Raw genomic sequence first — 15800 nt, 5'->3', positions numbered from 1 at the left:
AACTCATTTCATGTATGTTTTCTTGGAAAACAAGGACATTTCTAAGTGACCTCAAACTTTTGAATGGTAGTGTATTTCTTGAATTGCAATGTTAGTTAAGGGCTTGTAAGTAAGCATTTGACGAAAAAGTCTACAACTGTTGTATTCGGCGAATGTGATAAATACGATTTGATCTATCCCACAAGTCTACTGTGGTACAGCTGGTTCAAGGGGAGTGGCCAGAAGTGGCTTTCGGTGTTTTCATCTTGTAGCTGACTTCTCTATCTATGCGCTTCACGGGCATGCGTAGGAGTAGGGCGTAGGAGTAGGGGAAACACGCTTTAGGAAATCATACGAAGAGTGGACTTCGGTTTTACCTGCATTGGGTTTTCTAACTATACGTTTTAGGGACGCAACTAAATGGTAAGAAATCTGTAGTTTGACAAAATGTGCAGTACAATTTACAAATACCCAGGTTTATTCCAGCATTGGCGGATAAAGCATACTGTATCATCAGTATTATAGGAAGTGGGCTTTATGCCTCTGGTTTACAATTGTTTACAGTACACAGTAGGCTATATGCCACCATATCCGTGAGCAATCAGTTCGATGACGAAGTGATTCATGTATTGGTGAGAATCGATTTTTAAAATGTGGAAACATTAGATATAATTTATCTTGATTTTCATGCCATGTTATCGTTAAATTTGCGTCATTACTGATGTTCATGTGCAATACCCGGAAGGCCTTACCAGAAAATATTGGATCATATCGCGAGTGTTCAGAACATGGTAATAATGCCGATCAATTACATGGTAACAAATCTATTTGATCCAGATGTGCTTACTTGCTACAATAAGGCTTACATTGTATTTGAGTATAATTTTTGTTGTTGATAATAACAAAACCCATGTATAAAACCCATGTCCTTAATTGTTATCTAATTTCCTTTTCAATTAGTGATTCTGCATCGTAAGACACTATTGAATTACTGCTTGTGGTAAGTGCTGGATTACAGTGAAATACTTTTCTCTTACTTCCTACCTGGGACAGGTGTTGTGACCCAGCCTGGTCCATGATGTCTCGAAGTGGCCGCTTCAAGAGTACCAGGACAGGGTCATCCACAGGCCAGTGTGAGCCTCCTCAGGGACCAGGCGTCCATGTCTATCTGTTTTGGACCAAGGGAGGGGAGCGCTATCTGACCCACACAGAGGGTAAAGTGACAGCTGAGGAGCTTTCCATCTCTGCAGCACAGACTGTGGGTAAGAACAAGTGCCATTTTTTTTTTCATGAAACAGAAACAATATTTTGTGTGAGTATTGAGAAAGAGTTTAGGACTCTCCGGTTAACTGTGTGGTGTTCTGTTACCTCATGTTTGAGGACATTGGCAGCCTGCTACGTAAGGGTGTGTTTGGGTTGATGACCACAGGAATCTGGGTTTTACAGGGCATTCAGGAAAGTATTCAGACCCCTTCACAATTTCCACATTTTGTTATGTTACAGCCTTATTCTAAAATGTATTAACCTGTTGAGGACAGACGTTCTGCTAGCCGCCTGCGGAACCCCTAGCGAACAGCCAATGGCATCGCACGGCGCGAAATACAAAACCAACTAAAATACCACAACTCAATTTTCTCAAACAATTAACTATTTTACACCATTTTAAAGACAAGACTCTCGTTAATCTAACCACTTTGTCCGATTTCAAAAAGGCTTTACAGCGAAAGCAAAACATTAGATTATTTTAGGAGAGTACATGGACACAAATAATCACACAGCCATTTTCCAAGCAAGCATATATGTCACATAAACCCAAACCACAGCTAAATGCAGCACTAACCTTTGATGATCTTCATCAGATGACACTCCTAGGACATTATGTTATACAATACATGCATGTTTTGTTCAATCAAGTTCATATTTATATCAAAAAACAGCTTTTTACATTAGCATGTGATGTTCAGAACTAGCATTTACTAAATTACTCATGATAAACGTTGACAAAATACATAACAATTATTTTAAGAATTATAGATACAGAACTCCTATATGCAATCGCTATGTCCGAATTTAAAATAGCTTTTTGGCGAAAGCACATTTTGCAATATTCTGAGTACATAGCTCGGCCATCACAGGCTAGCTATTTTGACATCCGCCAACTTCGGGGTCACCTAAACTGAGAATTACTATTCGAAAAATTGGATTACCTTTGCTGTTCTTCGTCAGAATGCACTCCCAGGGCTTCTACTTCAACAACAAATGTTGTTTTGGTTCCAAATAATCCATAGTTATATCCAAATACCTCCGTTTTGTTCGTGCGTTCAGGTCACTATCCGAAGGGTAACGCGTGAGCGCATTTCGTGACAAAAAAATTCAAAATATTCCATTACCGTACTTAGAAGCATGTCAAACGCTGTTTAAAATCAATTTTTATGTTTTATTTCTCGTAAAATAGCGATAATATTCCAACCAGGCAACGTTGTATTCATTCAAAGAGAGAAAGAAAAACATGGTGAGTTCTCGTGACCGCATCTCCAGTCTCACTGTCCCCAGGCTGACCACTTACAAACTCTGCTCTTATACTTTGCCCAGAGACAGCAGACACCCCATTCCACTTTCTGGCGGCTTTAGAGAGCCAATGGAAGCCTTAGAAAGTGTCACGTTACAGCACAGATGCTGTAATTTCAATAGAGATGCCACAGAAGGAGAACAAATTGTCAGACAGGGCACTTCCTGCATGGAATCTTATCAGGTTTTGGCCTGCCATATGAGTTCTGTTATACTCAGACACCATTCAAACAGTTTTAGAAACTTTAGAGTGTTTTCTATCCAAATCTACTAATTATATGCATATTCTAGTTTCTGGGCAGGAGTAGTAACCAGATTAAATCGGGTACGTTTTTTATCTGGCCGTGAAAATACTGCCCCCTATCCCAAAGAAGTTAAATAGTTTATTTTCCTCATCAATCTACACACATTACCCCATAATGAATAAGCAAAAACAGGTTTTTAGAAATGCTTGCAAATGTATTAAAATTGAAATATTTATATAAGTATTCAGACCCTTTACTCAGTACTTTGTTGAAGTACCTTTGGCAGCGATTACAGCCTTGGGTCTTCTTGGGTATGACGCTACATGCTTTACACACCAGTATCTGGGGAGTTTCTCCCATTCTTCTCTGCAGATCCTCTCAAGCTCTGTCAGGTTGGATGGGGAGCGTCGCTGAACAGCTATTTTCAGGTCTCTCCAGAGATGTTCGATTGGGACATTCAGAGACTTGTCCCGAAGCCACTCCTGCGTTGTCTTGACTGTGTGCTTCGAGTCGTTGCCCTGTTGGAAGGTGAACCTTCGCCCCAGTCTGAGGTCCTGAGTGCTCTGGAGCAGGTTTTCATCAACGATGTACTTTGCTCTGTTCATCTTTCCCTCGATCCTGACTAGTCTCCCAGTCCCTGCAGCTGAAAAACATCCCCACCGCATGATGCTGCCACCACCATGATTAACTGTAGGGATGTTATTTGCCAGTTAATGAGCGGTGCCTGGTTTCCTCCAGACGTGACGCTTGGCATTCAGGCCAAAGAGTTCAATCTTGGTTTCATCTGACCAGAGAATCTTGTTTCTCATGGTCTGAGAGTCATTTAGATGCCTTTTGGCAAACTCCAAGTGGGTTGTCATGTGCCTTTTACTTAGTGGCTTCCATCTGGCCACTCTACCAGCAAGGCCTAATTGGTGGAGTGCTGCAGAGATGGTTGACCTTCTAGAAGGTTCTCCTATCTCCACAGAGGAACTCTGGAGCTCTGTCAAAGTGACCATAGGGTTCTTGGTGACCTCCCTGACCAAGGCCCTACTTCCCCGATTGCTCAGTTTGGCTGGGTGGCCAGCTCTAGGAAGAGTCTTGGTGGTTCCAAACTTCTTCAATTTAAGAATGATGGAGGCCACTGTGTTCTTTGGGACCTTCAATGCTGCAGAAATGTTTTGGTACCCTTCCCCAGATCTGTGCCCCGACACAAGCCTGTCTATGTACAATTCCTTCGACCTCACGGCTTGGTTTTTGCTCTGACATTCATTGTCAACTGTGGGACCTTATATAGACAGGTGTGTGCCTTTCCAAATCATGTCCAATCAGTTGAATTTACCACAGGTGGACTCCAATCAAGTTGTATAAAACTTCTCAAAGATGAACAATGGAAACAGGATGCACCTGAGCTCAATTTCGAGTCTCATAGCAAAGGATCTGAATACTTATGTAAATACGTTTTTTTTTTTCATTTGTTTTACATCACATTTGCAAAAATGTCTAAAAACCTATTTTCACTTTGTCATTATGGGGTTTTGTGTGTAGATTGATGAGGACATTTTTTAAAAATTTGATCCACTTTAGAATAAGTCTGCACCGTAACAAAATGTGGAAAAAGTGAAGGGGTCTGAATTATTTCTGAATCTACTGTATGTCATTGAAAGGGTGAATCCAAGGTGTGCGTAACCTATATATCTGTCCCCCTAGGTATAACTCCACTGTGCCATGTCCTGTTTTCCCTGTATGACCCTGAATCCCACTGTTGGTATAGTCCCAACCATTTCTTCAACTCAGAAGAGCAGACAAGACTGACACTCCATTATCGCATGAGGTTAGTTAGTGTGTGTGTGTTTACAAAAAGGCCATCCGTCCCCTCCTCTCTACCAACATTTCCCTCACACTCCCTTCAGTTTCCCTTGAGTCCCGTTAGTTTGGCTGTTCAGCCGACCTTAGTTATCCCGGACATCCTGTGGAGGATCAGAACCCAGAGAAGCATCAGCGTTGTTCTGAACGGACATCCTGTGGAGGGTCAGAACCCAGAGAAGTATCAGCGTTGTTCTGAACGGACATCCTGTGGAGGGTCAGAACCCAGAGAAGCATCAGCGTTGTTCTGAGCGGACATCCTGTGGAGGGTCAGAACCCAGAGAAGCATCAGCGTTGTTCTGAGCGGACATTCTGTGGAGGGTCAGAACCCAAATCCCAGTCAGCATAATTGTGCTAGCGGGAGAGGGCATCCCAGCCAACTGTTTTTATAGTGTGTGTGTGTGTGTGTGTGTGTGTGTGTGTGTGTGTGTGTGTGTGTGTGTGTGTGTGTGTGTGTGTGTGTGTGTGTGTGTGTGAGAGAGAGAGAGTTAGTATTGGTCTGTATGGGGAGACGATGCACTGTATGCTTTTACGTACAGGCATATTTATATCGGGAATTTTCTCTTTCTGTTCCCAGGTTTTACTTTCGGAATTGGCATGGGTTGAGTGAGAAGGAGCCGTCAGTGGTGCGATATGCCCCACGGTCAGGGACAGAGCACGGGGGCTCACCTCTACTAGACATTACCTCCCTGGAATACCTCTTCTGCCAGGTGAGTTTCAGAATGAGGCGTGTTTTATCCAAAATGTGTTTGTATTCATATATTCCTGTGGAAGTGTGCATAAACATAATAGTCCTGTGTCACACGGACATTTTCATATTGTGAAATAAGTCATTTCCCTTTTGTTTCGCTTAGGCAAAGTTTGATTTTGTGAATGATGTCACGCCGATGGAGGATGCTCAAGGAAAGGAAGAGTTGAGTCGCTTTAAGAATGAGAGTCTGGGGATGGCTGTGCTGCACCTCTCTCACCAGGCCCTGCGCTCAGGCTGCACGCTACAGGAAGTGGCAAAGTCTGTCAGGTAAGCCATGAGTTAGAGGGGATGGGTGCATTGCTTCAGGAAGGGCTTTGACAAGGTTTCAGACATTGCTATAGTCTGAGGCTGTGTTGAAAATGGCACCTTATTCACTATCAAAACTAGTGCACTATATTGGGAAACTAGTGCCATTACAAACGCAGCCTTAATGTTTTGATTTACTTCCATATTCCCCTTACCATACTGTAGCTTCCTGCGCTGCATTCCGAGATCCTTCGCCAAACTCATAGCGAGGGACAACTTCCTGACCAAGATCCGTATCCGGCGTGTGTTTGCTGACTTTGTGAGGACCTTCCAGGAGCACACTGTGGACGTAGGACGCCTGGGCTCCCAGGAGGTCATGTATAAATACCTGTCTACTCTGGAGCACCTAGCCCCCCGCTTCGGTACAGAGACCTTCCTCGCGGCCCACCTGGAGCTGAGGAAGGACGGGGGCGACGGGAGCGGCTCCTACCTCAACACCAGCCGCGCCCATGGGGCCTCTGACCCTGAGAACGTTGGCCCTCAGGTCATGCATGAGGTCATGGTGTCTGGTACCAAGGGGATTCAGTGGAGGAAGATGACAGTGCAGAAGGTATGTCTGTCCCATTGGATGTTTATCAGGCTCTTTGACTGCTAGTGAGAACTGTGAGTTGCCTTTGTGTGTTTCTCGTAGTATGCCTTCTGTGGGATGCTCTGTAAGTTGTGTCTATCCATTCTAGCCTCAGGCCAACAATTACTTTGGGAACGATTACTTAGGGAATCGGAAAAGTGTGAAGCAATCGCCCCTCCAGCAAGAACCCACATCATCTGACACATGGACATCTTTCTGCGACTTCCCTGAAATCTCCCACATCACCATCACTGGAGCCAACGTCAGCATCATTAAACAGGACAACTTCTCTATGGTTCGAGCACCTGCCTCTCAACTGCTTTCTGTTGGGCCCCAAACTTATCTTGACATACACACACGTAGCTCTGTGTTTTGTGCAAATCCCCCATTGACAACAGTGCATGATTTGCGAAAACCTAAGTCAAGTGTGCGGATCTCAAGTTAGGTTTGTGTGTGTGAAGTTGCATCTTACTATATGATGTATGTCTGTATGGAAGCGGTGTATCTGACCGCGAAATGTGTGTAGGTGGTGTTTTCTGAGGATGATATGTTTATATGTGTGTGTGTAGGAGGTTCAAATGAATTCCAGCCTTGAGGCTCTGTCTTTCGTCTCCCTGCTGGATGGGTACTTCCGGCTTACTGCAGACGCACACCACTACCTGTGTCACGAGGTGGCTCCACCCAGAGTAGTGCTCAGTGCCACCAATGGCCTCCATGGACCAATGAAGTGAGTAACACACACACACACACACTTCCCTGGCTCCCACTACAATTCTGACTGTCTTTTTCAGTGATGACTTTGTGCTGCAGAGACTGAGGAAGGAAGCAGTTGAAGAGGGAGCCTTTCTTGTGCGCTGGAGCGTCCTCGACTACCACCGCATCATATTAGCTGTTCTAAACAAGAGTCAGGTAAAAGGGCCTCCACACCAACGGACGAGGAACATGGAAAATGTTGTCAAAAAATATAAAAAGCAATACAATGTCATTAGAAGTTATATATTTGGATGCATGTGTGTGTCTTTGCTGGCTTCCTATAGAATGGACAAGCTGCAATCCACAAGCAGTTCAGGATCCTGCATAGTGGTTCAGTGTTTGCTCTGGAAGGCTGGGACCGGGAGTTCTCCAGTGTGAAGGAGCTCACCGACAGCCTCAAGGCATTTGTGCTCAAGTCTGGCACGGACAATTTCACTGTGAAGAAATGCTGCCTACCCCGACCTGCAGGTTAGTTTGTGTGTGATGTGTTTTTTATAGATGTGCATTGGTGTTGTTCTGCCCCTAACATACAACAGCTCAATATATGTACAGAGATGTTATTCTGTAAGGAAGTGTTGTGTGTCCATGTTTTCCTATATTGTATTTAAATGGGTGTTTGCGTGCTGCAGAACTGTCCAACCTCTTGGTGATGAGGCAGGGTGTGGACCAGTGTGTTCAGCCAGACTCTGTGGCCCTCTGTCTGACTCAGCTGAAGTTCCATCAGATCAAAGACAAGGAGATCACACAGGTGAGAGAGGGGGGATTATTCTCTTCTATACATCTCTCTGTCAGCGCCCTCCTTTGTGTATGTTTCACCCGGGTTATATTCAGTAGGGCACACCATAGCGAAACACTTTGCAACAGTACCTCCCAGTTTCACTAAATTCCAATACATTTTTCCATACTGAACACTGATGCTCTTCTCTATCCTTGTCCGGTTTGTACCCAGTACTTCTAAAATGTCTGTTTGTCCCTGTGCTCAGGAGCAGCATCTGGGCCGTGGGACCAGGACCAACATCTACTCGGGCCGTCTGTTGGTGTGGGGCGGAGCAGAGGAGGATGAGGATGAGGAGGACAAGTGGAACAACAATCTTACTGATCGCAAAAAGATCCGAGTGGTTCTTAAGATCTTGGACCAAAGCCACAAGGACATAGCATTAGTGAGTTACCATTAATCTATCATTATCCTCTTACAAGAATTGATTGCGTGATGAGTAACCTTACCTGAGACCTGAAGACTTTAGCTCTGTGTGATAATGCCTGGACTTTAGCTCTGTGTGATAATGCCTGGACTTTAGCTCTGTGTGATAATGCCTGGACTTTAGCTCTGTGTGATAATGCCTGGACTTTAGCTCTGTGTGATAATGCCTGGACTTTAGCTCTGTGTGATAATGCCTGGACTTTAGCTCTGTGTGATAATGCCTGGACTTTAGCTCTGTGTGATAATGCCTGGACTTTAGCTCTGTGTGATAATGCCTGGACTTTAGCTCTGTGTGATAATGCCTGGACTTTAGCTCTGTGAGATAATGCCTGGACTTTAGCTCTGTGCGATAATGCCTGGACTTTAGCTCTGTGCGATAATGCCTGGACTTTAGCTCTGTGCGATAATGCCTGGACTTTAGCTCTGTGCGATAATGCCTGGACTTTAGCTCTGTGTGATAATGCCTGGACTTTAGCTCTGTGCGATAATGCCTGGACTTTAGCTCTGTGTGATAATGCCTGGACTTTAGCTCTGTGCGATAATGCCTGGACTTTAGCTCTGTGTGATAATGCCTGGACTTTAGCTCTGTGTGATAATGCCTGGACTTTAGCTCTGTGCGATAATGCCTGGACTTTAGCTCTGTGTGATAATGCCTGGACTTTAGCTCTGTGTGATAATGCCTGGACTTTAGCTCTGTGTGATAATGCCTGGACTTTAGCTCTGTGTGATAATGCCTGGACTTTAGCTCTGTGTGATAATGCCTGGACTTTAGCTCTGTGTGATAATGCCTGGACTTTAGCTCTGTGCGATAATGCCTGGACTTTAGCTCTGTGCGATAATGCCTGGACTTTAGCTCTGTGTGATAATGCCTGGACTTTAGCTCTGTGTGATAATGCCTGGACTTTAGCTCTGTGCGATAATGCCTGGACTTTAGCTCTGTGCGATAATGCCTGGACTTTAGCTCTGTGCGATAATGCCTGGACTTTAGCTCTGTGCGATAATGCCTGGACTTTAGCTCTGTGCGATAATGCCTGGACTTTAGCTCTGTGCGATAATGCCTGGACTTTAGCTCTGTGTGATAATGCCTGGACTTTAGCTCTGTGCGATAATGCCTGGACTTTAGCTCTGTGCGATAATGCCTGGACTTTAGCTCTGTGTGATAATGCCTGGACTTTAGCTCTGTGCGATAATGCCTGGACTTTAGCTCTGTGCGATAATGCCTGGACTTTAGCTCTGTGTGATAATGCCTGGACTTTAGCTCTGTGCGATAATGCCTGGACTTTAGCTCTGTGCGATAATGCCTGGACTTTAGCTCTGTGCGATAATGCCTGGACTTTAGCTCTGTGTGATAATGCCTGGACTTTAGCTCTGTGTGATAATGCCTGGACTTTAGCTCTGTGTGATAATGCCTGGACTTTAGCTCTGTGTGATAACACCATCCCAGGTTCCAACCCAGTTTGCCGCAATCACACAACGGTTTCTTAAGTACCTTGTTGGTTCTAAACTACCGTTTTCACCAGTTCAACTCTGTTGAATGTGAACCTTTGTTTACAATGTCATGATAATCCTTCCCCTTTCCTGTCCTCTCGTAGGCGTTCTTTGAAACAGCCAGTCTGATGAGCCAAGTATCTCACAGTCACCTGGTCTTTGTACACGGAGTGTCTGTCAAAGGACCTGAGAGTAAGTCACCATGGCACTACTCAACCTCACACTTCCTCATTCAGCTGTGCGACTTCCTTCTTCAGCACGGACACTTCCCTCTCAGAAGGTTAATTGTATTGGTTGTTTGAATTACTAGGCAACAGGACTGGTGTATCACAAGCCTGACTCTCAGCCAAACCATAGCCCTTCAATTAGAATCAATACATTGAAGTCTCGCTCATCTCTAAAAGTAGGTGGTGTGATCCTTGATAATAATCCTTGTCTTTGACCTGTCTGCAGACATCATGGTGGAGGAGTTTGTGGAGTTTGGGCCTCTGGATGTGTTCCTGCGAAGGGAAAGGGCGCTGGTCACTCCTCAGTGGAAATTTACTGTAGCCAAACAGCTGGCCAGTGCCCTGAGCTACCTTGTAAGTCAGCCTGATACTCTCACATCACAACAAACTAAGATTACTCCTCACTCATTGTATGAAACAATGATCTTTTAGGATGTTGATCTCCTGTCTTCTGTGATTGCCCCTCCGTTTCAAACTATAAACCCTTGTGTCCATAGTTAATGAATTGCCAACCCTCATCTCCCACTATTGAGTGTCCTGAATGTACTTTATGTTGTTACCTCTACCACCTGGTTACTGCAGGAGACTAAACAACTGGTACATGGTAACGTCTGTGGCAAAAACATTCTGGTGGCTCGCCGTGGTCTGGAGGAGGGCACCTTTCCCTTCGTCAAACTGAGCGATCCAGGCATCGCCCTCAACGTGCTGTCCAGAGAAGGTTAGTTCCTACTTGACCAATAAAACAGTTATTTCCTACCAGACCACTTCCATGTTGGGCAACACTCACTACATGAGAAATAGAATCTCTCCACAGTGAGTTATTTTGTCAATCCTCAATTTCCGTCTCTGGTGATTTTGTTTGGTCTTCATTCTTTTAGGTCAGATTGAGTCACAGGAAGCCCTGTGCAAACCACTTCCTGGTTGCTGTGAGGCCCACTTCCTGGTTGTCTTGTACTTGTCATTATATTGACACTTAGCAGGAAGGCTTTAGAGGTTATTTAGTTTGTGCTGTGAGACCATATGATTCATGAACCTACTGAATGTAGTGGTATTATATAGCCTGGTCTGACTTAGACTGTCTGTATGCCCTACAGAGCGTGTCGAGCGAATCCCATGGATCGCCCCGGAGTGTGTGCCAAGCGGTGCCCCATTCGGCAGAGCTGCCGACCAGTGGAGCTTTGGAGCCACATTGCTGGAGATCTGCAACAATGGAGATTTGCCCATGAGTGGCAGCACGCTCACTGAGGTACCTACAGCCCTATCGTCACTGCCCTTCAATTCTCCTCTCTCTAATCATAACTCATTTATCTGCCATCCTCTTACCATGCCTGTGATTCATGCTGACCCCTGACCTCTCTCCTGCCAACAGAAAGAGCGTTTCTACGAGACGCGGAGTCGCCTCACCGAGCCCTCGTCGCAGGAACTGGCCAGCTTCATTAGCATGTGTTTGACCTACGAACCCCGGGAGAGGCCGTCCTTCCGCACTGTGCTTCGAGAGCTCACTGAACTACAGATCAAGAGTATGTCCCCTCCTTTTACTCTTTGGATCACAGCAGTCTGTTTCTCTCCGTTTCCTCTTCTAGCATTTAGATTGACCACATTTTCGGGATTGATTAGTGTTGCTTTAATGTTGCTCTCCTGGTTTCTGATCAGATCCTGACATATCCCCCCTGGAGTCTCTCCCGGACGCTGACCCCAACGTTTTCCTCAAACGCTACTTGAAAAAGATCCGGGACTTAGGAGAGGTGAGTTAATTTCCCCGCAGGACAACATGACTCTTATAAACCCCTCTGTGCTCTTCATCTTCTGTTGTACTTTGTGATTTACTAGCATTATGTAAAACATTATTCCCTGGCCTCCCTCTGAGAGAATGCTTTCTGCTCTCTCTCTCTGTCTCCAGGGTCACTTTGGGAAGGTGATGCTCTATGTGTATGACCCAGCCAACGACGGGACAGGGGACTATGTGGCAGTGAAGGCCCTGAAGCATGAGGGAGGCAGCCATCTCCATGAAGGCTGGATGAAGGAGATTGAGATCCTCAAGTCTCTTTACCACAGCAACATAGTCAAGTACAAGGGCTGCTGCTCTGAGCTGGGTGAGTGGCATGTGATCCAGCCAAGCTCACCTGTCTGTCATCCACCTGCTTTATATGACTGTCTCATTTTCATACGATGCTTGTTTATTATGTTTCTTGCTTGGCTCCTTCCTACATATGACATGTTCATGTGTGGGGGGTTTCCAGCATCTGTTCACATATACATGTGTAGGGTAGCGTCTGTATGTATGAGTGACTGCTGTAAATGCCTGTTTTTGTTGTCTCCACAGGAGGGCAGACGGTGCAGCTGATTATGGAGTTCCTACCGCTGGGCAGCCTCAGAGAGTACCTAGCCAAACACCGCCTGGGCGTGGCTCACAGCCTCCTCTTTGCACAGCAGATCTGCCAGGTGAGACAAGAGCACTGCACGGGGGGCTGGTAATATAAAGATACAGTTGAAGTCGGAATACATAGCCAAATACATTTAAACTCAGTTTTTCACAATTCCTGACATTTAATCCTTGTAAAAATTCCGTGTCTTATGTCAGTTAGGATCACCAATTTATTTTAAGAATGTGAAATGTCAGAATAATAGTAGAGAGTGATTGATTTATTTCAGCTTTTATTTCTTTCATCACATTCCCAGTGGGTCAGAAGTTTACATACACTCAATTAGTATTTGGTAGCATTGCCTTTTAATTGTTTAACTTGGGTCAAACGTTTCGATTAGCCTTCCACAAGCTTCCCACAATAAGTTGGGTGAATTTTGGCCCATTCCTCTGACAGAGCTGGTGTCACTGAGTCAGGTTTGTAGGCCTCGACTGCTCACACATGCTTTTTCAGTTCTGCCCACACATTTTCTATAGGATTGAGGTCAGGGCTTTGTGATGGCCACTCCAATACCTTGTCTTTGTTGTCCTTAAGCCATTTTGCCACAACTTTGGAAGTATGCTAGGGGTCATTGTCCATTTGGAAGACCCAAGCTTTAACTTCCTGACTGATGTCTTGAGATGTTTCTTTTTTATGGCGGTTTTGGAGCAGTGGCTTCTTCCTTGCTAAGCGGCCTTTCAGGTTATGTCGATATAGGACTCGTTTTACTGTGGATATAGATACTTTTGTACCTGTTTCCTCCAGCATCTTCACAAGGTCCTTTGCTGTTGTTCTGGGATTCAGTTTCAGTTTTCGCACCAAAGTACTTTCATCTCTAGGAGAAAGAACGCGTCTCCTTCCTCAGCGGTATAACGGCTACGTGGTCCCATGGTGTTTATACTTGCGTACTATTGTTTGTACGGATGAACGTGGTACCTTCAGGCGTTTGGAAATTGCTCACAAGGATGAAACAGACTTGTTGAGGTCTACAATTTGTTTCTGAGGTCTTGGCTGATTTCTTTTGATTTTCTCATGATATCAAGCAAAGAGGCACTGAGTTTGAAGGTAGGCCTTAAAATACATCCACAGGTACACCTCCAATTGACACAAATGATGTCAATTAGCCTATCAGAAGCTTCTAAAGCCATGACATAATTTTCTGGAATTTTCCAAGCTGTTTAAAGGCACAGTCAACTTAGTGTATGTAAACTTCTGACCCACTGGAATTGTGATACAGTGAAGTATAAGTGAAATAACCTGTCCGTAAACAATTGTTGGAAAAATTACTTGTCATGCACAAAGTAGATGTCCTAACCGACTTGCCAAAACTATAGTTTGTTAACAAGAAATTTGTGGAGTGGTTGAAAAAACGAGTTTTAATGACTCCAACCTAAGTGTATGTAAACTTCCGACTTCAACTGTATATGTAATCTAGATTCCTTCTAGGGTTCTGTTTTGTCCTGTAGCTGGTACACTGTTTGGGTTCAAGTTGAAGATTTGCTATCCAATATTGGAATATTGTTTTATACAACAATAGATTAAAGTACTCTATTTTCTTCTCTAACCACTCTTCTCTTTCACCTTGGTCTCCCTCATCTCTGCTCCTGCTCCTTCTGCTTTTTTTCCTTTTAAGGGGATGGATTACCTGCACTCGAAGCGATACATCCACCGGGACTTGGCTGCCCGGAACGTACTGGTGGAGAATGAGCATCTGGTGAAGATCGGGGACTTTGGCCTTACCAAATACATCCCAGAGGGAGATGTTTACTACCGTGTGCGAGAGGATGGAGACAGTCCTGTGTACTGGTGAGTCCTGGAGCCATTGAGCAATTACTTCCCTGCTGGGCTCTGGGCTGCTAATTTAGAGTTCAGATGTGTGCATTAAAAAGGTGTCTTTGACTTATTTAACAGGTATGCGATTGAGTGTCTGAAGGAGAGCAAGTTTTCCTTCTCTTCAGACATATGGTCCTTTGGCGTGACGCTCTATGAGGTCCTGACCCACGGTGACCATCGTCAGAGCCCTCCAGTGGTACGAAACGACACCCTCCGTCTCTCTCAAACTAGCTCAGTCTAAATCTGCATGATCCATTTAATCAAGGCCACCAACCCTTTACATAATACTGATGCAGTCAGCGTGTGGTTTGCTGAGTGTATTAATTGTGACGTGTGCGTTTTGTATGTGTTTTTTTATAGAAGTTCACTCAGATGATGGGTAACGTGCACGGTCAGATGACAGTGATGGTGCTGATCAAGCTGCTGGAGAAACACAATAGGTTGCCCTGCCCCCGAGACTGTCCTAGCGAGGTAAAGCATACAGCTAAACACTCTCACACAGTCTTCATTATTTCTGTAAGCCAGATGCACCTAGGGAAACAAACCTGTCTTGTTTTCAACAGGTCCACATGTTGATGCAGCATTGTTGGGACTTTGACCCCGCGAGAAGGCCATCTTTCAAATCCCTCATTGAGTCCATCGGAGCGATTCGCAAGACATACGAACGGCAACCCAATATGCGTTTGGCCCAAATTAGCCAATGAGATCCTTACTTTTTCACAGGCCGGCTGGCCTTACTCCTGTATACTTCAGCACTTTGCTACATAAGTCTACTCTAGAGTGTACACCACACCCTGCACCACAGTGCCCTCTGTCTGTCTGAAGGAGTAGACTGCTCTTTGTGTTAATAAATAGGAACTCAGGTTTTTAGTAATTCCCATCTATTCATTCATATAGATGAGCCCTTAGTGATGGCGCTTGTTTTATTTTGATGAGACAGATCACATTTTTTTAGGTGTGAAATTCCCTGAATGGCAGCTATAGTGCTGTCTCCGGAGGAGAACCGGGTCCATGTTCCATGACTGATCCAATTAGGTTCTACATTTTAGCCGGAGTTGGAGGATCCCATTCATATGAAATATTTACTATCCAGAAGAGGAGAGGAGCTGTCGTTCCACATGATTTGTCACTCATAATGATTAATATAACACTTCAATTAAGGCATGTATATTACCAACTGTTTCTCTTAATTTCTGTATTGATGTAAATATTAAACATTTACTGTTTTTATTGTATCATGTTTTTCCTTATGTTTGTATGTATTAAATGTTTGAGTGGGCGAATGTTGAAAATTAAGCATTTGTATCCCATGACTGTGTTTAATAAATTTGACCGAAGTCCAAAAAATGCAGGTTGTGAATTGTTAGTTCATCATTTGTAACACTTTCACCGAATGTAAATTACCAATTGTGTATTTATTCAAAAAAAGGGTGTTAAGTGCAAAGCAAAGGGAAGTCCTCTTGTGTTTGTCAACTTGAGCAAACTGCCTACTCAGATGTGGTATGATAAACATACTAAGGTCCAGTGTGCCTAGAGGCGAAAGCTAATTTGATTTTATGCCTAAATATTTTCCCAATTAGTTGAGCTTTTCCAAAATAAAATAAATGTTCCTCTGTCAATCATGGACATACACA

The 15800-nt window shown here is 44.3% G+C and overlaps 1 protein-coding gene across 1 annotated transcript; it reads left to right on the top strand.

Annotated features, from left to right (window-relative positions):
• The first annotated feature begins 120 nt into the window (after positions 1-120).
• On the top strand, positions 121-15517 carry LOC115171238 (non-receptor tyrosine-protein kinase TYK2). Its single transcript, XM_029727859.1, has 24 exons — positions 121-402; positions 1033-1241; positions 4482-4605; positions 5215-5347; positions 5492-5655; positions 5860-6244; positions 6372-6557; positions 6832-6989; positions 7054-7171; positions 7300-7483; positions 7645-7763; positions 7999-8175; positions 9809-9896; positions 10158-10285; positions 10514-10649; positions 11026-11177; positions 11301-11451; positions 11585-11676; positions 11832-12024; positions 12255-12373; positions 13967-14139; positions 14245-14362; positions 14527-14637; positions 14730-15517. Exons 2-24 carry the CDS (start codon positions 1055-1057, stop codon positions 14868-14870), a joined length of 3537 nt encoding a protein of 1178 aa, XP_029583719.1. The 5' UTR covers positions 121-402; positions 1033-1054; the 3' UTR covers positions 14871-15517.
• The last annotated feature ends 283 nt before the right edge of the window (positions 15518-15800 follow it).

The sequence above is a fragment of the Salmo trutta genome, chromosome 32 (assembly GCF_901001165.1).
Source record: "Salmo trutta chromosome 32, fSalTru1.1, whole genome shotgun sequence".
NCBI classification, from domain to species: Eukaryota; Metazoa; Chordata; class Actinopteri; order Salmoniformes; family Salmonidae; genus Salmo; species Salmo trutta.
Note: the sequence above shows the minus strand (reverse complement) of the source record. Positions and strands in the feature narration are given on the sequence as shown.

Bases quoted from the DNA above. Each gene is read 5' to 3' on its own strand.
- LOC115171238 (XM_029727859.1), top strand. From the start codon at position 1,055: ATGATGTCTCGAAGTGGCCGCTTCAAGAGTACCAGGACAGGGTCATCC. The intron at 7,172-7,299 runs GTAAAAGGGCCT...GGCTTCCTATAG, and splicing joins CTGTTCTAAACAAGAGTCAG to AATGGACAAGCTGCAATCCA. The intron at 9,897-10,157 runs GTAAGTCACCAT...ACCTGTCTGCAG, and splicing joins GTCTGTCAAAGGACCTGAGA to ACATCATGGTGGAGGAGTTT.